The 25,197-nt window shown below is 35.1% G+C and overlaps 1 protein-coding gene and 1 long non-coding RNA gene across 4 annotated transcripts in view; one reads left to right on the plus strand and one right to left on the minus strand.

Annotated features, from left to right (window-relative positions):
• LOC110567689 (uncharacterized) overlaps nucleotides 1–3,338 on the plus strand; it is a 162,432-nt gene extending 159,094 nt beyond the window's left edge. For all 3 annotated transcript variants that reach the window (XR_010343066.1, XR_010343065.1, XR_010343064.1), the window contains 2 exons: nucleotides 253–294; nucleotides 1,566–3,338. This is a non-coding gene — a long non-coding RNA (uncharacterized LOC110567689). The remainder of the gene's footprint in view (nucleotides 1–252; nucleotides 295–1,565) is intronic.
• Nucleotides 3,339–17,112: 13,774 nt separating this feature from the next.
• Nucleotides 17,113–24,625, minus strand: MAGOHB (mago homolog B, exon junction complex subunit). The gene is made up of 5 exons (XM_012476346.2): nucleotides 24,458–24,625; nucleotides 21,695–21,753; nucleotides 20,918–21,028; nucleotides 18,952–19,034; nucleotides 17,113–17,482 (listed from the first exon to the last, which is right to left on the minus strand). Exons 1-5 carry the CDS (start codon nucleotides 24,549–24,551, stop codon nucleotides 17,383–17,385), a joined length of 447 nt encoding a protein of 148 aa, XP_012331769.1. The 5' UTR covers nucleotides 24,552–24,625; the 3' UTR covers nucleotides 17,113–17,382.
• Nucleotides 24,626–25,197: the final 572 nt, after the last annotated feature.

Raw genomic sequence — 25,197 nt, forward strand, 5'->3', positions numbered from 1 at the left:
AATTAATTCTGTATCAAGGCATCTGAGACCAATTTGATTTACTTGAATGACTTTGTTTCTAAATGAAAATACAAAGTTTATTTTAAAAAATTTTTCAACTTATAAAGAAAAACTCATATAATAGTTTGTCTGTATATATCCAGATAATAAAAAAACTCTGTCTAGATTATTATAGTTTATATGCTAAGAATAAAGGTGATACAAAATGTTCAACAACAGTACTATTATTTCTTTTTTTTTATTGCATTTTAGGTTTTGGGGTACATGTGAAGAACATGCAAGATTGTCGCACAGGTGCATACGTGGCAGTGTGATTTGCTGCCTTCCTCCCCTTCACCTATATCTGGCATTTCTCCCCATGCTATCCCTCCTCAACTCCCCACCCCCCACTATCCCTCCCCTATTTCCCCCCAACAGACCCCAGTGTGTAGTGCTCCCCTATAAGGACACATGCACACGAATGTTCATTGCAGCACAGTTTACAATAGCAAAGACCTGGAACCAACCCAAATGCCCATCGATTATAGACTGGACAGGGAAAATGTGGCACATATACACCATGGAATATTATGCAGCCATCAAAAATGATGAGTTCATGTCCTTTGTAGGGACATGGATGAAACTGGAAACCATCATTCTCAGCAAACTGACACAAGAACACAAAATCAAACACTGCATGTTCTCACTCATAGGCGGGTGTTGAACAAAAGTACTATTATTTCTAAAGAAAGGGAAAGATAAACTTATGTTTTCTCTATTTTCTTAGTCTGTGTAATTTGCTTTATTCAGTTCCAAAAGAAAGAAGTCTTAGGAGACTCAGAATTACTCCATTACCAGAACATAAATTCTTTCATTCAATGACCTGATTTTTTTTTTTTTTTTTTTTTGAAACAGAGTCTTGCTCTGTCGCCCAAGCTGGAGTGCAGTGGCACAATCTTGGCTTATTGCAACCTCTACCTTCCAGGTTCAAGCAATTCTCCTGTCTCAGCTTCCTGAGTAGCTAGGATTACAGGCTCATGCCACAATGCCTGGCTAATTTTTGTATTTTTAGCAGAGACAGGGTTTCACCATGTTAGCCAGGCTGGTCTTGAACTGCTGACTTCAGGTGATCCACCCACCTTGGCCTCTCAAAGTGCTGGGATTACAGGTGTGAGCCATCAATGATCTCCTTTTAATTTAACTCGCTTCAACTTGGCAATATTCTAATCCAGGGAATTCACTCCCCTTTCCTAATGTTTTAGTGTTCTCAATTTACTCTTTCTGAATTTCAAATATCAATTGCCATCAAATAGAATTAAAGGTATTAACAAAATACCTAGAAACAAAAGCTAATGACACTTTTGTCCTTTACCTGAGAGCTCCACAAACAATTTGGTCAGAAATAGAGTTGGGAGTCTCTCACTTTTCCTGATAAACGCCCAACAGGAAGAAAATATCCCACGTCCAGAACAACTGCAAATATTGTCAGCAGCACGATAGGAGAGCCTGACATTTCAGTGGCATTCTGACAGTTTCTATTCTGGTCAGAATTCTCATAGATATTTATATTTCCACTCTTCACCTAGGAAATAAAGCTAAAAACAAGTACCTATGAAATGAATATTCTTAACTGATAAATGGAGAGAAAAATATTATACCACAGATAACTCGACAACAAAGGATGGAAGAAACAAAGGAGAGAAGAAAAAAGGGAAAAGAGGAAAGAGAAAGGAAGTGAAATGAGAACTAATCTAGTCATAACTGTGAACGAGTTAGCTAAGAGTCTGTGTAATCACTTTACATGTGGTTTCCATATAGAGATCTTGTCTTTCCTTGATGTTTGTGTGATGACAGGAAATCCAAGCCAGAAGCAAAAGCAGGCAAGAATGTTCTGACAACACCTCCCACAATGTGACGGATAAAGTCAAAGAAGAAAATAACAGAAAACTCTGCTATAAAAAATTACCAATTCAAACTATGAGAGAATGAGAAATAGAAAAATTATCTCTTAGCCAGAGAAAAGATTTTGAACGTTGAAAATTGTAATTTCTATAAATGTCAATGCTCTTATGTTTTGCTTTGCAAAAATATTTGGAAGAAAATGGCACAACTTTCAAAAAAAGGAAAACATTCAAAATATTTACATTATATTATATAATATATATTATATATGCAGCATGATCACCAAGTCTGGAAACATAGAAAAGTTTTATAATGGTGATTTATGCCTATCATTCTGAGTTATGGTGATATTACATATGTTCAATGTGTTTTTCCTCATTAGCAATGTGTCATGCATAATGGGGATCAACATGGGACATTAATGCAACATTTCCATCAATGCTTGCACATGCTTCTGTGATGCCTTGCCTCCCATGATTTTTTTGTCTCTGATTTTTACAATATTAACCTACTTTAGCATCTTCTGGAAGAAGCAATCAAGTGGGTTAATCTGTAAAACTAAATGTTATCTATATTTCCCAACTTTATGGCCATCCTGTATTAGTGTATATTATGTATATTCTGAACTGCTCCATAATTAAAACAGTCATTCCTTATCAATAATTTACTTGCTATCATGGATATGTATCTTTTACTTAATGATCCCTTTGCCAATTAGCCTAGGTTTTAGGCAGTGACTATGTCATACCCATTTTGAATTCCAATACTTAGCACAGCTTTCTATATATAGTAGTTGCTTAATAAATAATTCCTGAATAAAAGTAAATTCTAAATATTTCCTTATTATTTAGCTTTGAAGTACATCTTGGATATTTGACACTTAAGCACATACCACTTAGATCCTTGTTTCCTCTGATGGTTTCATCATCATAATTGCTCTGAGAGATTTTTCCAATGAAGTCTTAGAGCTACCACATCTCTGCTTACACTTTTCGCCAATGAAAGATAGCTTTCTCCATATTCAATTAAAAACAGTCTTCTTTTTAAATGTTCACTTTTCTTTTAAGATAATCTGGATCTAATGGGTTTCATTTTGTTATCACTTTAATGACAAAAGGCAAACTACTAAGTGAGGAAATAAACTGTTTAAAATTTATACAAATTGTGAACGAGTGTATGAAAAAATATTTTTCAGTGCAATACAAATGACAAACATTTACTTAATGTAATCCAAAGTGACATAATAAAAGACAAAGAGTTTCATAGAGCAGCAAAATGGGCAGTTAATTCTGGGTCAGATGAAACATGAGAAACTAACTGTTCAAGTGTATGCCACTTCACTGATTCTTGACAGAAAAATTTTAGCTGTAGAAATGGGAGGTATAAAGCACATCAGGCCAAATGAAACACAACAAGAACATGTAATGGGTGAAACAAGCAGCATCTAGCATAGACAATTCAAAACACACAACAATCACTTCTAAAACTGAATTATCTTCTGGAATTTTCTGTAAAAAAAATAGATTCTACTTTGAGATTTTTGACAAAGATAGGCAGATAAGATCAAAGAAAAAAACACTGAAAACCCTATTCCACATTATTCATTTCCAGTGTTCTTCTCTTTGGATCATGAGTCAACATTTACCATTAAGGATAAACTCAGTTTCAGGCTGAACCTTTTTTATTTTATTGAGTTTAATTTGTGTCTCCACTTAGTGTTATTACTGTTGTAAAATACTGAAAGGCCTCTTTTAAGTAACTACCATAATAGCTTGCATGAAAGCATGGCACCTGCCATTTTCAAATGCCTATGATAACATATATATCTGCCTTTGTACCTGGGAAAATATCCATTATTCTTAGTCTAGTAAGATAATGGAAGATACCTGAGCTAAAGATAAAGATCAGAGACATATAAATATTGTTGTCAGATTAGAGTCAGCCAGCCATGGTTTAAACACCATCTTTTACTGTTAATTGAATAACCTAGCCTCAGTTTCCTCATCTATAAAGTGTGGATAATGATATTATGCCATAGGTTTGTTATAATGATCTCCATAAGTACCATATCCCTATTAGTATCATTAAAAAGTCTCAATGGGTTTGAATATTCCCAACATCGTGGCAGAAAAATGCCATGTGAAATTTAATATGATTTTAATATCCAAATAAGGAAAATGCCAATGTGTATACATTGGATAAATTACAAGAAATTTTATTTGCCAAGTAGGGGAAAGATTATGGCAAAAATTCTAAATAAATTAACAGAATGTAAAAGACAAGCCACAGATTGGGAGAAAATATTTGCAAAACACATAACTGATAAAGGACTGGTACCAAAAATACACAAAGAACTCTTAAAACTCAACAGTAGGAAAATAAGCAAACTACTTTTTTAATGGGAAAAAGATTACCTATCGAGGAACATTTTGGTTGTTTCTGGATTTCTTTTCTCTTATAAAGCTAGTATAAAGAGGTATATAGAGACACCTCACAGATAGCAAATAAGCATATGAAAAGACATTAAATATCATATACCATTAGGATATTGCAAATTAAAAGAATGAGAGACCACTACACAGCCACTAGCATGGTAAAAACTTAAAATACCTACAACCCAAATGCCGACAAGGATGTAGAGCAACAGCTCCATTCTCATTCGTGACTGTGGGAATGAAAATAGTACGACCTCTGAAAGAGAGTTTGCAGTTCCTAAAAAAACTAAACATAAAATATGAACCAGCAACTATACTCTACTCTTTGGTACTTATTTAAATGAGCCGAAAGCTTAAATCTATAAAAACCTGCATGTGACTAGTTATAGAAGCTTTATAATTGCCAAAGCTTGGAAGCAACCGAGAGTCCTTCTCCAGGTGTGATCAACTGTCATGGTACTTCCTGACAATGAAATATTATTCAGTTAAAAACAAGTAAGTATCAAGTTATAGGGTCATCGAGAAAACTTAAATGCATACTACTAAGTAAAAGAAGCCAATCTGAAAATTCTATATAAGGTATGATTCCAACTATATGACATTCTGGAAAAGGCAAAACTTTGGAGATGGTAAAAAAAAAAAAATCAGTGTTGCCAGGGCCTCAGAGAGAGGGAGAGGTAGAGGAGTAGATGAAGCATAGGAGATTTTTAGGTCAATAAACCTATTCTTTACAACACTGTAATGGTAGATATATGTCACACATTTGTCAAAACCCATAGAATGTAAAATTCAAAGAGTGAAACTAATATAAACCATGAACTTTACTAATAGAAACCATGAAAAAGTTAATATTAGATCATCAGTTATAATAAGTATACCATACTAATGCTACATATTAATAGGAGAAACTGGGAGGAGGATGAGGGGGTATATGGAAACTGTATTTTTCACTCAATTTTTCTGTAAAACTAAAACAGCTCAAAAATATAGTCTACTATTTAAAAAATACTAGTGACATCACTATATACATATCAGAGGGATAAAATTTAAAAATAATGACAACACCAAATGATGTCCAGTATGCAAAGAAAATGAATTACTCATGAATATATAAAATATTATAGCCTCTTTGGAAAACAGTTTGGCAATGTTTTGTAAACCTAAACATGACTACCACAGGACTCAGTAATTGGATTCTTGGGCATTTATCTCAGAGAAATGAAACATGTCATGTTCACACAAAAATCTCTATCCCTGTTCATTGCAGCTTTATTTGCAATAGAGAAAAACAAACAAAAAATCCTGGAAACAATCAAAATATTCCTCAGTAGGTAAATGGTTAATCAAACTGTGATGCATCCATACCTACTCGGCAATAAAAAGAACTAACTGTTGATACCTACAAAGACTTGTATAAATTTTCAGAAAATTATGTTGACGTCACAGACTGCATGATTTCATTCACTCAATAGTCTTAAAATAAAATTATAGAATCAGAGGAGTTGGGGACAAGGAATGGAGGAAAGGAAGCAGGTGTGGCTATTAAAGGGCAATAATAGGGAGCCTTGTGGTAGAGTCACTCTGTATTTGTATCAATGTCAATAACTAAGTCGTGATATTACATTATAATTTTACAAGATGTTACCATTAGAGGTGCTTTGGTTTGAATGTTCATTCCAAAACTCATGTCGGAATTTAATAGTCACTGTGTCAGTACTGGGAAGTAAGACCTTGAAGAGTTAAGTCATGAGAACTCCACTCTTAAGAATGGATTAATTCCTTTCTGAGAGTAAGATAGTTATCCCGGGAGTGACTCTTGTAAAAACAAGCTCTCTCTCTTGTTGTCTCTTCATGTAACGCCTTCATCGTGGGATGACCCTTCCAATGCCGGTGCCGTGCTCTTGGACTTCCTTGGTTTATAGATGCATAACTACAATTGCTGCCTCTGTCTTCACATAGCATTCCCCTGTGTGTCTCTGTGTCTTTTCCTGTCTCTTGAAAGAACATCCATCATTAGATTTAAGTTCACCTTATGGCCCACCATAATCTTGTACTATCTCAAGATCTTTACCTTAATTACATATGCAAAGATGCTTTTTCCCAAGGAAGGTCACAAATAAGGTCATGTTCACATTCTTGGGGATGAGGACTAGAGCCTACCTTTTGGGGGACATAATTCAACCCACTACACTACTGAACTAGAATCTCTGGAAGTGAGACTCACCAGGCTGTGGTTTCCAGGTGAATCAAACATCAGATTCACCTGGAATCCACAGCCTGATGAATCTCACTTCCAGAGATTCTAATTTTGAGAAACTAGAAACTAGTAGTAAGATCCGCTGACATTGACCAGTAAATACCCTTGAACTCTTCATTGGCTTGTCTGATTATACTACCAGAAACAGTTTTGTCAACAGTCTAGCATCCCTGTGAAATAGCATTTCACACCATTGTGTAAAGTATTTTAGTTTTATTTTATTTTTATTGACACATAATAATTGTACACATTTATGGGGTACAGTGTGATGTTTCAATACATGTATACATTGTGCAATGATCAAATCAGGAATCAGGGTAATTAGCTTATCCATCTCCTCAAACATTTATCATTTCTTTGTAGTGAAGACATTCAAAATTAACATATACTAGTGATTAATAATATACCAGTGATGATGGGCATTTTTTCGTATGTTTGTTGGCCTCATTCTCTCTTCTATTTATTTTAAAATAGACTATACAATATTGTTTACAATTTAATTTACTTTAATTAATAATTTGACATTTAGAAAGTAACACTTCAACGAACTGACCATAAAAATAGAAATATAAATTTCTCACTATTAGCAGCTTAAGTGTAGGATAAATAAAATATCTGAATAAAATTATGATGGTAACACCTTAGTTTTCAGTTTAGTTCATTTTTAATAACACATCATTTACAAACAAGCACCAATGTAAAAATCAGTTTGCCAACATCTAACTCCATATCTTTGGCATATGAAAATCTGAACTAAGAAACATAAAGAAATAGCACAATTATTATTGGAGCAGATGGAATTTCTGCAGCAGAAAAGAGAGTAAGATCCAGACATGTAATTTTATCTGAATATAAAATATCAGTGATTTTTCTAAAGATATGAAAGAATTCAAACAAAAGATAAAGCTTGAATTTAATATTATGTAATAGCATGTGTAGATGCTACTAAACCATTTCCTCATTATATACTTTGAGAAATGTCAAGAGAAAACCATAATTTCTTTTGAACTGTTGTCTCTCAAAGAATGGTTATCTCAGATTCATAATAATCAAGCCCAAATGGCAGAATACATGTATTGCTAAATCCTCTATGAAAAGGACTATTTCCATGTATACACAGTAAAACAGCTTATCACAGCTTCAGAGTCAAGGTAAAGTAAATTAAAAATGACACTGTGATATGTCCTGAAAAAAATTACCAACAAAAGCTAGAGTCACCTGGAACATTTTCTGATTACAGACGGGGAACAATGGATGGAGCATGGTTAATATCTGCACAATCCGTGATTACTGATGCTACTCAGACAGGAAGGTGCATTTTATTACCCACTCTTTGTCACTAACATTGTGACTATCATCAGAAGAAGTTAACAGAGGATCCCAAGAGTCACTGCAATGAGACACCAGGGCACTCAAAATTCTTTAAATGCAAAAAGAATGAACATAATCACCAGGGGAAGAGCTTGGCTCACTACTAAACTTGATCTGGGAAACCATTTGAAACAAAGAGACAATCTTCTCTAAAACTTTGGCAAAAATATATCATACAAGTTTATTTAAATTTGTAACCTAGAAATTACATGCACACATTGTAGAAATCCCACACAAAGGAATAGGATTTAAAAAGTCCATCCCACATAAAAGCACCAATGACAGTAGACACAAAACATTAGCAAAATCTAAGCTGACATGTGTGCTCCTTCCTGTGATCACAACTAATCATGAAGAGAAAGGAAAAAGCAGTCAATAATGCTAAGAAATTACAGCCAATAGTGGATATTCTGAAGCTGCAAATGTGGATGGGTCCACCATCCTTGAGGGAGTTTCCAGAAAGAAACTTTTCTTTCTTTTCATCAATTCCATTTTTCTCTAAACAATACTATGTTCATCCTTTTGCTTTTGAGATCCTCAGTGTCTGAAGTTGTATCTCTGATTATCTCTAAGTTAAAGTAGTAAAAGTTATTCTCAATGTAGAGTTGAACAAACCGTATTTGAAGGGAGAGAGAGCATAGAAAAATTAGAATGCCCCTTTTGATTCAAACATTGTTACTGCATCATTGCTATTAAGATTTGGTAAATACTCAAGACACCTAAAATATCTTCTATCTGAATAAAAATGTTTTTAACATTCGATTTTCATTTCTTACACATTCTCTGATACTTTGATTTCTCTAGGAAATGTCATATTTTCTTCAGACTCTAGTCTGTCCTTTATTTTCAAGACCTCACAAATTCTTCTTGACCAGATTTAAATGAAAACATTCTACCAACTTCTTAAGTTTAAAAGAATTCATTCATTTCTACATTCTCACAACTTAAAAAAAAAATATTTCTACTATTCTACTTCATTATAGTTTCTTATTACCAGCCAAGAACCGGAAGTACAGATAGGAATCTTTTTTTTAAATGTCAAAAGTTTGACAATCCATAAGAAACAGGTGAATTTAGATGCTTAAAACATATACCTCTGTCATTAGTTTTCTCAGGCCTTTGAGTATCATCAGGCCTTAATCTATTGTGACTCTGAAGGAAACTGCAATAATCTCAGGGTTAAATAAATCTCTCCCTGATCGTTCATCTTTAGAGTAGATAAATATGTTTTGCATTCAAATCCTGCAACAGGATGGTTTCAGTTAAAAGAAAAATTAAGATGTCAGCCAATAGGAACACACCAGGAATTAATGCTAAGAGATGTGTGTGTGTGTGTGTCTGTGTGTCTGTTGGTGTGTGTTCATTAACTAAGTGCCTAAAACATGTAGAGTGAGCCTCATTTGGAGAAGAAATGAAAAATCTTTCAACATTTTTGTTAAAGTTATTTATACTTCTAGTGATCACAACTATGATAATTAGAAAATACACAAAAGATGAGAAAAAAAATCTACCAATAGATTATTGTTCTATTCACCCAGCCAATTTTGCTCAAAATGTTCAACATACATATACAAATGTTAGGCAAAATTGATACCACCTTAAATCACTGAAACACTTTAAAACTATCAATTCAACAAACACAAATTCTAAATTCTGAAAAAATAAAACTATGTTGCCTTTTAAAAACTTACATGTACTCTAAAATACATATAAATATTAAAAAGTTCTTGCGTTCTTTTCAACTCTACTTGACTCTATCAGAGTGTGTCCCAAAATGTGTCCCATATACCCTCTACAAAATAATTGAGGGTTAATATTGCAAATTGGTTAACATTTCAGATTCAGTGCCTTTTGCAAGTTGTACTGAATAAAAATCACTTGAATTGGAGCCCAGTAAAGGTATTTTTAATCTCAAATAATTCTATGTACATTACAATTTTAGAAATAATCTTTCAGTGTTATTATGTTGCCGAGAAGCCTATGTGAAAATGAAAGTTGTCAACAGGCAGTCATTAGTTAATGTCCATAAAGGATTCAATTTATTAATGAATGTCAATATAGAAAAGAATAATCAAATAATAAATACCTAAAATTTACTTTACTTCTTATATTAATCAATGTAAAAATATGATATCCGAGTGGGAAATATGAAAAAACTAATGTAACTATATTCTTTTCTAAATTTTTTGAATTTATAAAACATTCTAACCTAATCACATTTTCCCTAACTTCCTAAGAAAATGAAGTATAGTATTTTCTATTATAGAATTGTTCAAGATGGGTAAAATAATATGTAAATCATTAGGCCCAAGTAAAAAATAATTAACCCCTCAAATCTCTATTCTTTATTTTAATAATACAAAGCAAAAATCATAGCATATTGAGAAAGAGAAAATAACTTTCTGTGACTACTGAACTAGAATGTCCTTCAGAGTAATGCAGCTCTAATACAATCAATAGCAAGTGCTTTCCTATCATTCCTGTTGTAATGCTAAGTCATTTGTAATTAAGTGCCATATTTCTAGAATTAGTAGGACTAAGGATAATCTGGTAGAAAGATCTGAGAAAATAACACTGATATTACCCGTATCTGTGCTATGCAGTAGTGCAGGTGGAGAAAACTGATTTCAAAATGAGAAAGAAATTGGCCTTTCCAGTCTGGATCCATCAGGGGCTATGATATGAAAGGCAGAAATAAATTTTCTTCGAAGGCTACTCTAACTCAGAATTTTCTGCCCCACCTCTTGACCAAAGTGATAGGAGGAAATTGCATAATGAAAGCTGGTGTTGATGGTAAAGGAAAGACGGTCAAGAGCTGTGTCTTCCTCTGTCTCAACTAACCAACCACTTAGTCCTCATTGCAAAATAATGTTCAAAATCAGTATTTGAGGACTAAAAAGGTAAATTTTATACACATCTTTGGAGAAAATAAAACATATTAACAAAAAACTAATACTATTTAGAGAAACTGCTGGTAAAAGAGATGGCTAAAATGTTTATGTATAAAAATATAGACATATACAAAAGAAGTGTAATGATTAAATTATTTAGTTCTTAGTTTAAATAATAGTCTCTCTGTTAGAAATGTTCTCTTATATGTCACTATTTTTTTAAAGTTCCTTTTTCTCTCTATGTTTAGTTCAGGTAAATGTATTTTTAAAATTACTTTAAAACATCTGTAATTCCACTATAAAATTCTGGCATATATTCTTCCAGTTTTTTCTCCGTATGTTATGTTTATTTTTTGATTTATTATTTTCTAATAAATAATATGTATTCCATTATTTTAAAAGCATTCATCTGAAATATTATTTTTTAAACTATATATAGTTATTACCCACATGGATAAACCACCATTTATTTAGGCAATCCCCTACTGTTGGATATTCAAATTGTTTTCAATTTTTTGCTATTGTAAAAAATATTTGGTCTATACATTTGAATACAGATCAAATATTTTTTAAAATTTAGGGAAACTTTTTAAGCATAAATTATGGGGTCAAAGGGCATATATATTTAAAGAACTCTCATATATATCACCAAATGCCTTCCAGAAAAGATGTTCCCATTTATGTTCCATCAGTTATGTGTGAAAATGTTCACATTTGATTTTTCAAGAAGATACTTGAAAGTTATTTCTCTATTTGAGATTTGCCCACGAAATCTCACTTCATAAATTTGTCCCTAAAATCTTCCAGCAAGGACTCACATTTTCATCTATATTGAAGACTAAAAGAAAAAATCACTTTTATCACTCTACCCTGCGGCAGACCCTGCCAGAATGTACTCAAATCTCTCATTGACTTTCACTTTTATTTGATTCAATCTTTTTTAATCTTCTCATTACAGTTCTAGGAAACCAATTTAAATTGTTCTTTAAATCAGGTGATAGTGGTTAATAAGGAGTGTGGGATAGAGAGACACAGAAGAGCAGGGGAAACTGCTGATACAGGGACACGTAGTCCCTGAAGTCAGCCACGTCATCATGTGCAGGCCACCAGACGAAGTATCTCCTAGAGGCTCATTTTACTCAACAAGGTAGGCAAAGTTTCATGTGTGGAGTTTGGACGCTTCAGGAATACTTGCTGCTGGGCATTTTCTTCTGTCCCCCAATCCTGGATTGGCTTTGGCAATCCCAAATCAGAGTAAACATGGTCGCTATTCCTTTATCTCAATGCCAAAATAATAAATAAAGGAAGTTAGTTCTGTGAAAGAAGATAGGAAGTAGGGAGTGGGGGCGAGGGCTGGTGGGTAGTAATAGCGGTTGTTGAAAAAGTGGCAGAGACACTGTCATTTGTTGGAATACACCTCCTGGGCATATAACCATATTAAAACCTCCCAACACTGACAAGTATTTATTATTGTCCCCATTTGACAAATTAGGAAACTAAAGTGAAGAGGATCACTGACTTGCATAAGGAAATATTATTGCTAATTCTTGAGTCCTGTTTAAAATCAAGCCTGACTGAAGACACAGCACGATGGACCATGAATTCAGAAGGATCTAGGCTTCCAACAAGGCTCTTGCCACAAAGCGTGAATTCTGGAACCAGGCAAATCTGGCTTGAAATGCTAGCCACTAGCTCCCATGTGTGACTTCAGGCAAGTTACTTCATTTCTTTAAGTCTTGTATTCACCATAGTAAATAGTGATATTATTTGCCATCCAAGGTTGCTGTGAGGATTAAATGAGGTAAGATCTAGCTCAAAGTACCTAACCACAACCTGCCATATATATGGTCGGCTCTCATAAAATGTTGAAATTTTACTTGTAGTCCAAGATTCAAATTGTTCTTATCTATAAAAATTTGAGCAAGTCATCCAAAACCTCAACCCTCACTTTTCTCATAGGTTCAATAAAAGTATCGCACACTTCATAGGCTAGGACTAATTAAATGTTAGCACTACAGACAGGATTTCTTACACCTTAAAATAATAAGTAACTGTTTTCTTGGTTTTTTGTTTTTCTTTCCCTAAGGTTCTAATAGGGAAAACACAGGACTGCAGTCCAGAAACCCTGACATACTGAGCTAGGTTCTCTATCCTGCCACGAGGCTTGGGGCGCCAGTGTTTGGAAGAACAGGTTGGGATGGCACACAAATGTAATTTAGGAGCTGGGAAACGTACTGCAGCATACCACCATCACTCTAGAGAAACCGTGGCTGCATATCTTGCGGCCCCATGCAGATACTAGTGATGTTGAGGCATTTTTCTGTTTTGATGTACATCCACATAGCTGGTGAGAAGGTGAATAGTTCTCAGGATGGAGACCAGACAAATGCAGAACTTTTTTACACTTTTTCCATATTGTTTCCTCCCTTACAATATAAAGTCCATAAGTCTGTCTTATTCATTATTGAAACTGCAGCACATATAAGAGGTAGGATGCCTACAAGTGCATTTGGTGAACAAAGTGGATAAAGTGAAAACCAACTAAATATAAAATCAAGATTTGTTCATAGTTTTGAAAAGAGGCAGAATGAGACTGACGATTGGAAAGCCAACTTGTGTAGTGCTCCTTTTGTTTTCTCTTTATTACCAAGCTCTGAATTGCTGGAAAAGGCAAATTTCTTCTTTAAAGGAAAACACAATCAGCATCAGAAGATAACAGTGACTTCAAATGGAATTGAAACTCCCTGCCTGGCCTTTTGATCAAAGGCGCACAAAGTCGGAAGTACTAAACTTTATCACAGCCAGTTAATAAAATAGAAAGAAGAGAAATACGAAGAGTTTTGAATGTTCTGGTACTTCGTCTTTCAAATTCGCTTTTGTGCAAAACATGCACATACACACAATTATGAATATATGAAGTATTAATTTGCTTATTTTCTGGCGGCATTGCTGCAAAAGCCTTTTTGATTTGGGAAACCACACATTTTACTCATTCCTTTCTGACCATACTGTTAGCTAGAAGCTTAGCACACAGCTTCTAGTCACACCTTCAAACCTCTGGGTCACACTTTCAAACCTCAGTGATTTATCAGATCATAGCAGCACACTGTTCTTCCTGCTTCAGACTAAAAAGGAGGATGTCTGGAAAAAAACGTAGCATGCAGGGAAGATGGTCCGAATCACTTCATTGGGAGGACTAACCTCACCCAGACAGGTTCCCAGCTGCTTTTTTATTTGTCCTAATGCTTTTTATGCCACTGCATGACACTAGATTTCCTGGTTCTCATAGTAAAGAAAAATAAAAAGATCGCTATCTTGAGATTTTCTGTTTCCCTATCACCCTTTTTGTTCTTGTCTTTACAGTACGATATATTCAGATGCTCTAAATTTAAAGTATATTGTCCCAACTGGACCTCCAGCAATCAATCAAACAGTAACCATCCTTCCTCTTATTTCTGAGAAACCAAACAAGAGGGCCACCTCAGGAATTAAGTTAAGCATGATTACATAATGGCAAAAAAAAGGATTCCTGATGGCGATTTAAGGGAAAATAGTCGAGCTGATCCGTAACTGAGACTTCTGATTCTTAAATCAGCATTCTCTCCACCATATCACATGGTTCAAACTAGGACAACGTAGATAGCCTGAGATTTTGAGTGGTAGTTCTCCAACTTTACTGTTCTTCATATGGGAGTCAGCCAAGGCAGATTCTGAACTCACCCTCAAATCTTTCATTTACCTTTGTTGTTTATCTTTACTACGTTTAAAATTTATTTATTTATTTATAAAGACAGAGTTTCACCCTGTTGGCCAGGCTGGTCTTGAACTCCTGATCTCGGGTGATCCGCCCACCTCGGCCTCCCAAAGTGCTGAGATTACAGGCATGAGTCACCACGCCCGGTCTCATTTTTAAAAATTTCTATTCTAGTTCATTATCTGTTCATGCTAGGAATCCAATTATTAATTAAAGGGGTCAGTGGTTAAACTTACAGCACAACCCATGTTACAAATCAAAACAAAGTAGTCTAATAATAGAATATATAAATCATCTCAGCTACATTTGTATTCACATTAAAAATATCCATACAAACTGACTCAGCCTGATATCAATGAAATACCAAAGATAAATAATCTAAAGGCAAATAATCTAAGGAGAGAGCAAAATAGCAACCAATTCAACAAACTTAAAACACACCTAGTGGCCAGGCACAGTGGCTCATGCCTGTAATCCCAGTACTTTGGGAGGCTGAGGTGAGCAGATCACAAGGTCAGGAGTTTGAGACCAGCCTGATCAGCATGACAAAACCCCATCTCTACTAAAAATACAAAAATTAGCCAGGTGTGGTGGCATGCACCTGTAATCCCAGCCACTCAGGAGGCTGAGGCAGGAGAATCTCTTGAACCCGGGAGGTGGAGGTTGCAGTGAGCTGAGATCACACCACTGCACTCCAGCCTGGGTGATAGAGCGAGACTCTATCTCAAAAAAATAAAAAAGACTACATGGAAAAGACTGTGCTAGGGTTCTGCACAATGTCACGAGAGGGGAAAAGGTGGGATGAGGTGTAGAAACAGTGCTTGGAAAAAAGTTTATTTCAAGAGGTCTCTTTATTAAGAAAGGAGGTAAAAGGAACATAACCTGAGTGCAATAAAAATCTAGTTTCATATAAAACTAGTACTATACAAAATTCAGTTTCTAATGATCACTGTCCATCAGCAGCTTACAATCAAATAAAAGACAGATCAAAGTATAAGAAAGTTGTGGTCAATAATATTTTCCTAATGGCCTAGTCTCCCATCTTGGTTTAAATATGAGAGATCCTAGTAGATAGTGGGGATAGAGCAAAATAATCAATACATAAGTAGTCACAGAATGGGGACAAAGAGTTAAAGATTTTTTAATGTAAGCACTATTTCTCCTCAACCTTGTTTAGTTTTGAATGAATCATCTTATTCAACAGGAGCCACAGAATGGTGGTTATTTTGAGGAACAACCAAAAACTATGGGCCCACTGGAAGTTCAAAAGGCAATTGCTCTTCTTTCTTCTTGAGGGTGACACCGAATGCAAGAATATTATACGATTTTGTATTGCACAGTTATCAAGGTCTACAACTGGAACAGAAATAATTTTACACACAAGACCTGAAGATGATGGTGTACTTGCACAATGAAGTAGAAATCAGTTGCTTTCCATGGCAAATGTGAAGACAGTGGGTCTTCATTTTGAGCAGTGAAAAGGACCATCTAGTGCTCCATGGCAAAAAGGTTACCAAACCAGGCTCTAGACCTACACTGTCCAAAGGGTAGCCACTAGACAAACGTGGCTATCTAAATTTAATCAAAACTAAGTATCACTACAAAAAATGTAGTTTACTGGCACCAATTACACTAGTTAAGTGAAAAACCAAGATGATTTATAATAGACATATTACAATAAAAAAGATGTTAAGTATACAAGCTAGGTTGGCATATAGGTATTCACTTTATAAATCTCAAGAGTTTTATGTTTTATCCTTTTCACATTAGAAAAAAATTGGATTACACTTAGAATATTTCCATTATTGCAAAAAAATTACTGGACAGCCCGACTCTAGAGCCTAGCTCAGGAGTCCTGGGACGATTTCAGAAACTAAGTATTCCGCCCAAAAGTCAGTGCTAACTCCTTCCTGGGGCAAGTAGATCATAACTACCAGAACAGCATAACGTTTAAAGAGTGGGGGTTCAGATGGAAGAATAAAGGAAACAAGGGACATGGTTACTATCAGAAAGAGGTTGAAAACAACAGGGAAACTTAAGAGACCTGTGTTCAATAGGAGTTAAAAATATTTATGTACATTCCTACATACATGTGTGTTTGTCTAAACATTTAACAATATATAAAGCTGAAAACTCATTTAGTTCTCCCCCAACCACTACACAGTAAACATATTGTGAATTAAGGAACAAGGGCATAATCAAAGATATGCCTAACATGGGGTAGAATTTACTCTTGTAATACTTTAGGACATCACTGCTTATAACTGAAAATATTTAAATGTGAATAATCCCTGAAGGGTTTGTGATAACTGCAAAAGACCCAGACCTTCCATAAGCCCCCAAAATTAAATTCAATCATGAATGGAGGAAATATCTATAATTGCTTTTAATGGATGAGAATCTAGCTACATATTTCCACCTAAAGTATCTTCTATCACAGGATATATCTACCAGAACAATTTCTTATTATCTTTAAAGTGAATTAGAGACATGGCCTCCTGGAAAAAAACAAACAAACAAAAATACTCTGCAACCAGGATCTGGCATGTTTTATTAGAGCAAATTTTTAACAAAAGGTGGCTTTTATTTACAGAATTTAATGTGTGTGGGGACTGTCCAAACCACGTGGACTCAAGTTAGGATAACCATTAAGCCTGTTAATGTATTTTCTTATTTTCAGTTTACATACAAATTTTTTTTTGCTTCACATTCATAAAAACCCCAATATTGTAAATGACAAATAAACCCTTCATCCCTTAATTAAATATACAAACAGCTTGAAAAACATGGAATTTAAATTGGTTTAATCTTGAAGTGTAATCCAATGAGACTGAAAACTAAACATTTCAAGTCTTGTACCAAATAGTAAAATACTCGAAGGCCTTCAGGATCCCTAAAATTTAAAAAGGTAAAAGTTACTTTTTGTTCCTAGGATAAAACAATTCTTTAAATTCCTAAAACAAAACAAAATCAAAATCGTATAACAATTAAGTTAACAAAATTTAGGAGAAAGGAAGGATTTTGCTAACAACTAAAATGAACATACAATGAATATCTTTTCTATAAGAAAAAAAAGTTTCTTCATCAGTATTCATTTTAGTATTTAAAGAGTTTAATCTTCTCATGAATGTAATAACCACATCATAAAAATGTCTAATAGAGCAGAAAAAAATACTGTAATGCCACTATTTTCATAGAATAACTATATACATTTTGGTATTTCTCTATTTGTTAATAACTACAATCATTCCCTGTGCCCTTTTATAATTACTTTCCCCACAGCACTCAAAAGAACTCACTAATAATTTTTAATTAATTTAATAATTCTCTCCTTATTAGGCACTGGGATTATTTTCCTATTATAAATAATACTTCAATGAGCACCTTCATGCATAATAAAGCTTTTCCAATATTTAGGAACAGTTCCATAGAAGAGATGCTGAGAAATGAATTACTAGGCCAAAGGTGAATGAAAAATGTTAACAGTTTTTGATGCATATTATCAAACTGCTTTCCAAAAACCACTACAATTTATAATCCCAGTAGGGTATCAATGCCACATCCTCACCAAATGTAGGAAAATAAATTTGATAGTTTAAAAGCATCTGGTTGGTCTTTGTGAACACAGACTTTTGTGTCCAACAGTTATTATGCATTCATTCCTTTCTCCTTTCCTCTAATAAATATTTATCAAAAGCATCTATTATTTGCAGGGCACTACGCCAACTTTGAGGATACAACAAGGTTCTCATGGAGCTTACATTCAAACCAGTAAAGCAGACAAATAGGTTATTACAATTTAGGGTGACAGAAAAAAGTAAGAGTACTATGGGGACACTCTGAGGGGAATGGGCAGAAAGAAGACCAAGAAAATGGGATGTGCCACAAAACCCGGGATGGAGGAGAGACAGACCTTGGGAAGACATTGGTAGCTAAAGGATATTTAGGCTATACTGGATTTTTTCCATTTTTTTTTCCCAAGTATTGAGTCCAAGGAGGAAAGTGAGATGATATGGCTCTAATGAGTCTAATATAATCCAATAAGGAGTTCTTTTCTTTGGATTTTGATACTATATCCACATTTTTATACAAAATGGCTAATACAATTTGGGCATTATTATATACAGCTGTTAGATTAAAATTTTTTGGACAATCAATGAAATACTCTGCTAACTTCTACTGAGAGACAAGATAATAAGCCTTTAATGATATAAAAATCAGAATTACATCTGCATAATAAACTGATAGGTTTATCAATTCACTGTAATGCCTCTGAAATTATCTTGACTAACAAACTGACTATAGTTCTAAAATGAGCCTTTCTAATATGACAACTTAGCCAAAATGCTTTAACATACTTACTTCGACTGATTTACATCAATAAGAGAACCTATTTTTGATGTGGTGAAAGATATGTGCTCATCTCCAATGACAATTTCAAGCTCCTAAAAAAAAAAAACAGCAGAAAAATGTAGTTAATGCAAAAATCTATCCCAGAGATATCTGTATTCTTGCTATAAATGGATCCCAATTCTAGTTGTAAGTTTTCTAGCAGTGAATGGAGGGAGTTGAGAAAAAAAAAAAACATGGTTTATTAGATACAAACTATATCTTTAAAATAAAAACTTAACTGTTCATGAGCACTACCCGCAAGTTTAGGACCAAAGAAGAATTGCTTTCCAGAGACATAAAGAAGACACTATCAAACAAAATGACAAAAAAGTGTTTCTTACAATGTTAGTAAAAACTAAAGACATCACTTTGAAGCATATGTTGTAAAAATGATAGGAATATAAGACCATTTTTAATATGATAAATGCACACATTTCCTTTCTGGAAGATTCTACAAATAAAATGTATTAACAGTAATAACCAACATCACTTTAGCATCTACTGTATGTCAGATCCTAGTACTAGGGACTTTACACTCTCTATAGAATCTTGAAAATAACCTTATTAACCTATTTTACAAATGTGTAATCCAAAACTCATAAAGCAGAGGAAAACGCTTGTATTTAATAACCACTAATAAGTGATAGTACTTATATTTGATCTCAAGATTGTAAGATTCAAAACTAATACTCCGTAAAATAACGAAAATTAAGAACTAGTAAAACAAGTACAACATAATGTAGATGTTCCTAGTGTGCTGTAATTACTGTATAGATTTTTCTCTATATTATCTGTAGGCCTAAAACCAATAACGAAGAGACTCTATCTGGAATGAATTTTCAAGTTAACAGACACTATTGAAGACAGTTCTAGCTATTTATTTAACCAGAAGGCCTAATAATGCAGTTTAACGACACATGCCAAATGGAGAATTAACTAAGATGCTCTAACAGCCATAAAACCTTTGACTTAATACAAAAGGCAATTTCTGAAGCATGCCTACTCCTCCCCGCTAACCAAAACCCAGGAACACATCCTTAAGCGAGTAGATAAAATACTAGGCCCTCCCTGAGTCTAAATGATACAAAAGGTTAGCTGCTGTGGTCTGCTTTTTAGTACACATGTATATGTGCATAAAACAAACTGAAGCCTAAATTTACTTTTTAAAAGTGATACAATGCTTAGAATAAATACTGTTAACTATTACCTTTGCTTTCCTAAATAATGTTTCTTTAAATAGAAGAGTTAAGTTACTCCTACAGAATGTCAGCATCTGTTATATTTCTCCACATTTTCTTGTAGTTAAAGAAGGTGACAGAAAGTACAATCCTCAGGAATATACAAAAGTGAAATTAAATGTTTCTTCCTTCCAGGGGTTGTATCTAATTTCTCCAAGACTTGAAAAGACCCAATTCAGAAACCAAACTTTCTTTCTACAGAATGAAATTAGGCCTTCAGAGTTCTTCAGAAGCATTTTGAGAAACATCAATTATTCTGAAGGAATACGAGAGGCAAATGCAATCATCAGTTGTAACAAAGAAACCACCAATCAAGTCTCTCTATGGGGTATAGGGATGCAAATAAGAATTTTAAAAGTTATGATTTGGCAAAAGTAAATTTTACATAATCATATTGTTAATCAAAGTGATTAACACACAACAGAAATTTCATAACACTGCACTGTGAAAACATCCTAACATTGGCTGGGGTGACCACAAAGACGTCTAAATTTAAAACTATGCACCGACTCCTTTACTACTAGGAGGTAGTACAGAAAACAGAACTAAGAGAGATAAAATTAAAGAGAATTTACCAGGTGCCTACTGAATGGAAAGCCAAAGAATCAACTTAGACTCATTTAAAATAAACAAGGGAAAACATAACAGTATTAACATTTTTTAATATTTATGCACTTAAAGAATCACTAAATACAAACCTGACGGCCAACCCTGTCAGGGGGAGGCCACAAAGCATCATCTTCTTTTGTAATTTCACTGTCATCAATAATTCTCTTCAGTTCTTCCATCACACTCTTGTGCACATAAGCCTAAAAATTAATCATAATAAAATTTGATAATGTCCACCTGTGTCACCTCTCAACTCAGAAGGAAATAAGAGTTACAAACCCTGAATATTTAGAGAAATACTGAAAAATTTAATTGATTCCAAAGGTATAGAATAGACTCATTTATCCTTGTTATATTACTTTTCTTCATCTCTTGCCCTTTCCTTTAACATACATTTTTTCCCTCTTCTCATCATTACCTGCCTTTGAAAACACTGCATTCTGCCTTTGTAACATTGAGATCCAAATACCTCCAACTGGTTAACTTGTGATGTCACAAGATCTATAAGGTGAACAGTAATAAATGCAAGTATACTGAGGCAGGAGAATCGCATGAGCCTGGGAGGCAGAGGCTGCAGTGAGCTGAGATCGCACCACTGCACTCCAGCTTAGGCAACAGAGCGAGACTGTCTAAAAATATATAAATAAAAAAATAAATAAATGCAAGTATAGTTCACATCACCGTTAGTTCTCTGAACTTTCTCATCACTATGGATGCAACAATTGTATCTATTTTAAACAGAAATGCCTTTCTATCTATAAATTGGCTTCTTCTTTACAATAGAGACTTAGATGCATTTTTGTAAATTCAACACACACTTGAAGAAAATGGGCTAAAAAAAAAAAAGACATTAGAATATAACTTACCTCTTTTCTGATCATGACATCATTTTTGTAATTGCTGTTGTTGGCATATCTAAGCTTTCCTGTGGGAAGTGGAGAAAAAAATCAATTTATAATAGCAAAAACTGCTAAAAAAATTAATGACACTGTATACAATTATGAAGGCAAAAACCATTTTATACTACTACTTTTATTAATATTTCCTCCCTCCTTAAGATCAATGCTAGACATGTAGACAACAAATATTTGCTGGTTAAGTTTGCTGAAGTTGAAGCTGGCCAAATATTTAAATAGCCCAAGCCTATACTATATATTGGGTAATTTTTAAGGCCTGTTTTCTTAAGCTACATCATGCCTATACTATATATTGGGTGACTTTTAAGGCCTGTTTTCTTAAGCTACATCATGAACTAAAAAGAGAATCTGCAAAAGGCACTAACATTCCTTTCAAGTTTGTTATATGTCCGTATTGGTGCTAAGTGCCTTACCCAGAGCACTTAATCTTTAAAACAACCCTAAAAAAACAGGTTTTATTCTCTCACCTATTCATAAGAGAGAAAATAAATCTACTTTCTTTCATTACTCATGCTTTCTCCACTACACTAAAATGTTTTCTGTTAATTTTTTTCCTTCAAGTGTATGCATACAATTATGATAATGCAGACATTTTAGAATTATGACTAAGAAGCATGCAAACGATGCTTCAGGGTCAAAGTTGGTGAGTTTGTTAGCTGGTTTATATTTAATTTTAATCCACGATGATTTTTGTATTCTCTGATGTATACTTCCCCTTATGGCCAGTCAGTTGCCCAGACACAGCTATAATGTACTGCAGATACTCTAAAATGATAGAAATGCCAGTTTTTGATGGCCACAGTGGCTCACGCCTGTAATCCCAGCACTTTGGGAGGCTGAGGTGGGTGAATCACTTGATGTCAGCAGTTCAAGACCAGCCTGGCCAACATGGTGAAAAATTAGCTGGACGTGGTGGCGCATGCCTGCAATCCCAGCTACTCGGGAGACTGAGGCAGGAGAATCCCTTGAACCCAGGAGGCCGAGGTTGCAGTGAACCAGGATCATGCCATTGAGTCCAGTCTCAAAAAAAAGAAAGAAAGAAAAGAAAAAGGAAAAAGATGCCAGTCTTCGGGACTCACTATTACCAACGGAAGTATGTGGAATGGTGCAATGGCAGATACATTGATTAGAACCATTGTTCTAGCATAAAATTTCCCTGATAATATTCAGGTACTTAATTTATGTGACCTGCCAAAAGGGATAGGGATAAGCATGATGTTGTTCACAGGCAGAGGAAGTGAAAATAATATTATATAAATAAAGATCAATTCAGGTAAATTTAGCTGCATTTATGGGGAGAGTAAGATTGAATACAGCGATTAAGGTTTCTAAATAATTGCAGGGCTGGCCGGGTGCAGTGGCTCATGCGTGTAATCCCAGGACTTTGGGCGGCTGAATCACTTGACCTCAGGAGTTTGAGGCCAGCCTGGGCAACATGGGAAAACTTGTCTCTACCGAAAAAAAAAAAAAATGAGCCGGGAGAGGTGTCGCGGGCCTTATTCCCAGCAACTCAGGAGGCTGAAGTGGGAGGATCACTTGCGCTCGAGAGGCAGAGGTTGTAGTGAGCTGAGATTGTGCCACTGCACTCAGATCAGAGTGACAGAGTGAGACTCCGTCTCAAAAAAATAGTAACTGCAGGACTGTAGTTAACGTAAGTTCCGTCTGAAGTGCTTGGTACTCTTCTCCTTTCCTAATATACACTCCTGTAATTTTTTATTCTTGCTCTCACAGAAAGAACATTGTCCAAAGCATGCTTATAGGACTTAATATGCATATTGCTTTATAGTTAAACGTCTGTGTCTCCCACCAAGACAAATCTCTTTGGGTTAAATTTAAGTCTTACTATCGTATCTTCAAATTTTGTATTTGCTTGTTGCCCAGCACAAACTATGCATTCAAAAAAAAAACCAAAAAATATGTTTCCAAATGAACTTTCTCGTTGCAGGTAGGCAAGATCAATATAACATTCTCTAAGGATAGTGCTGTCAAAAAACACAAATTGTTGCACACTACATGGGTAGCAGTTTCACCTGGTCCTCGGCTCATTCTGCTCTGGAAGTCTGTTTTTTTTTTTTCTCTCAAAGGCCAAGTCTCTCATTTCCAGACTCATCTCAAGAGTGTCGTCATCGAGGAAGATTTTCCTGACTCCCTCCTGTGGAACTTTACCTCTCCCCTCTTTTTTGATATTCTATATACATGTTGTGGTGAACAATTATACTTAAGCACCTAAAACATATTATTATTCTCATTTGTTAACACGTTGGGCTCCTCCCCTTTAAAGAACACACACAGCCTGAATGAACAAAATGTACTGATCGCAAGATTTTATTCATCCATTGGACCACCAATGGTGGGGGTGTTTTCAAAAAGATGCTAGCATTTTTAATTAAGGCGACAATCTCCAGAGCCTTTAAAGTCCCTTCTGGTGCACTGTTAACAAAATTATGATTACTGTAGGTTCAACTTTTCAGTTTGTGACAGGATTAGCTTTAATTTATAGCAATTCTCTTTCCTTTATAAAACCAACTTGGGCCTCCTATATTCTTAAGCTCCTATTTCCTTCGGGGAAAGCAGTGGCCTCCGCCCCCTGCACACTCTCAAGCCTACCGAGGCTCGGCTCACCCCCGACCACCCGGCCTCCCCTCGCCTCCTCCACGGACTCTAGGTCTCGCTCCCCTTTCCTAGCACCGCGTGCCGTGGGCCTCTTCTCACCGTCCGGCCGAAATTCGAACTCCAGAAACTCGTGCCCAAACTTGCCCTTGTGCCCTACGTAGTAGCGCAGGTAGAAATCGCTAGCCATAGACATTTTTGTACCCGGTAAGCCCGCCGAAAACCGAGACAACGTGTCGTCCGGCGCCTGGCAGTGACGTCATCGCGCGGAATACGTGCGTCACCACAGGCGCTGCTTTTCCTCGTTCCGTGCAGCCCTGCAGAAAAGCGTGAAGGCCGAGTCTCGCTTGAGAGGCCGGAGGCGCCGAAGGGAGGGTCGCAGCGACGTGACTTATGCTTTACGAGGATTGGAAGCACATTATTTTCAAAATAAAGATTACAGTATATTAGCAAAAACTACAAATCTGAGCATATGATAGTCTTTTTTATGGATTTAGAGCTAAGGTTTGCAAGTCGCTTTTGCTTTTCTGGTCTCCCACTCTGTCATCTGTGAGGTGGGTGTGGCTTCATGAGCCTCTAACTGTGAGCTAAATAAAGATAATGCTTAGAATCGAAATAGCAGACTGGGAGTATAAACCGTTTTTCTTGGTTTGTAACAGGGTGCTTTCCCCTTTGGATAATGATTGGTAGTTACCTGGGAACCATAAGCCTATAATAATAGAGACAAAGTCAAAGAAATCTATTACACGAAAGAACTGAAGTCTTACACACACAGACACACACACGCATACACTGAAAAACCCTGACAGTTATAACAGCTATAAGCCTATAAGAGACAAAGT

This window comes from Aotus nancymaae, unplaced genomic scaffold (genome assembly GCF_030222135.1).
Source record: "Aotus nancymaae isolate 86718 unplaced genomic scaffold, 86718_ANA_hifiasm-v0.15.2.pri h1tg000016l, whole genome shotgun sequence".
NCBI classification, from domain to species: Eukaryota; Metazoa; Chordata; class Mammalia; order Primates; family Aotidae; genus Aotus; species Aotus nancymaae.

Excerpts from the sequence above, each read along its gene's own strand:
- MAGOHB (XM_012476346.2), bottom strand. The coding sequence starts at position 24,551 with ATGTCTATGGCTAGCGATTTCTACCTGCGCTACTACGTAGGGCACAAG. Across the intron at positions 21,029-21,694 it reads ATGTCATGATCAGAAAAGAG|GCTTATGTGCACAAGAGTGT; the intron begins GTAAGTTATATT and ends ATTAATTTTTAG. Across the intron at positions 19,035-20,917 it reads CTGACAGGGTTGGCCGTCAG|GAGCTTGAAATTGTCATTGG; the intron begins GTTTGTATTTAG and ends TTTTTTTTTTAG.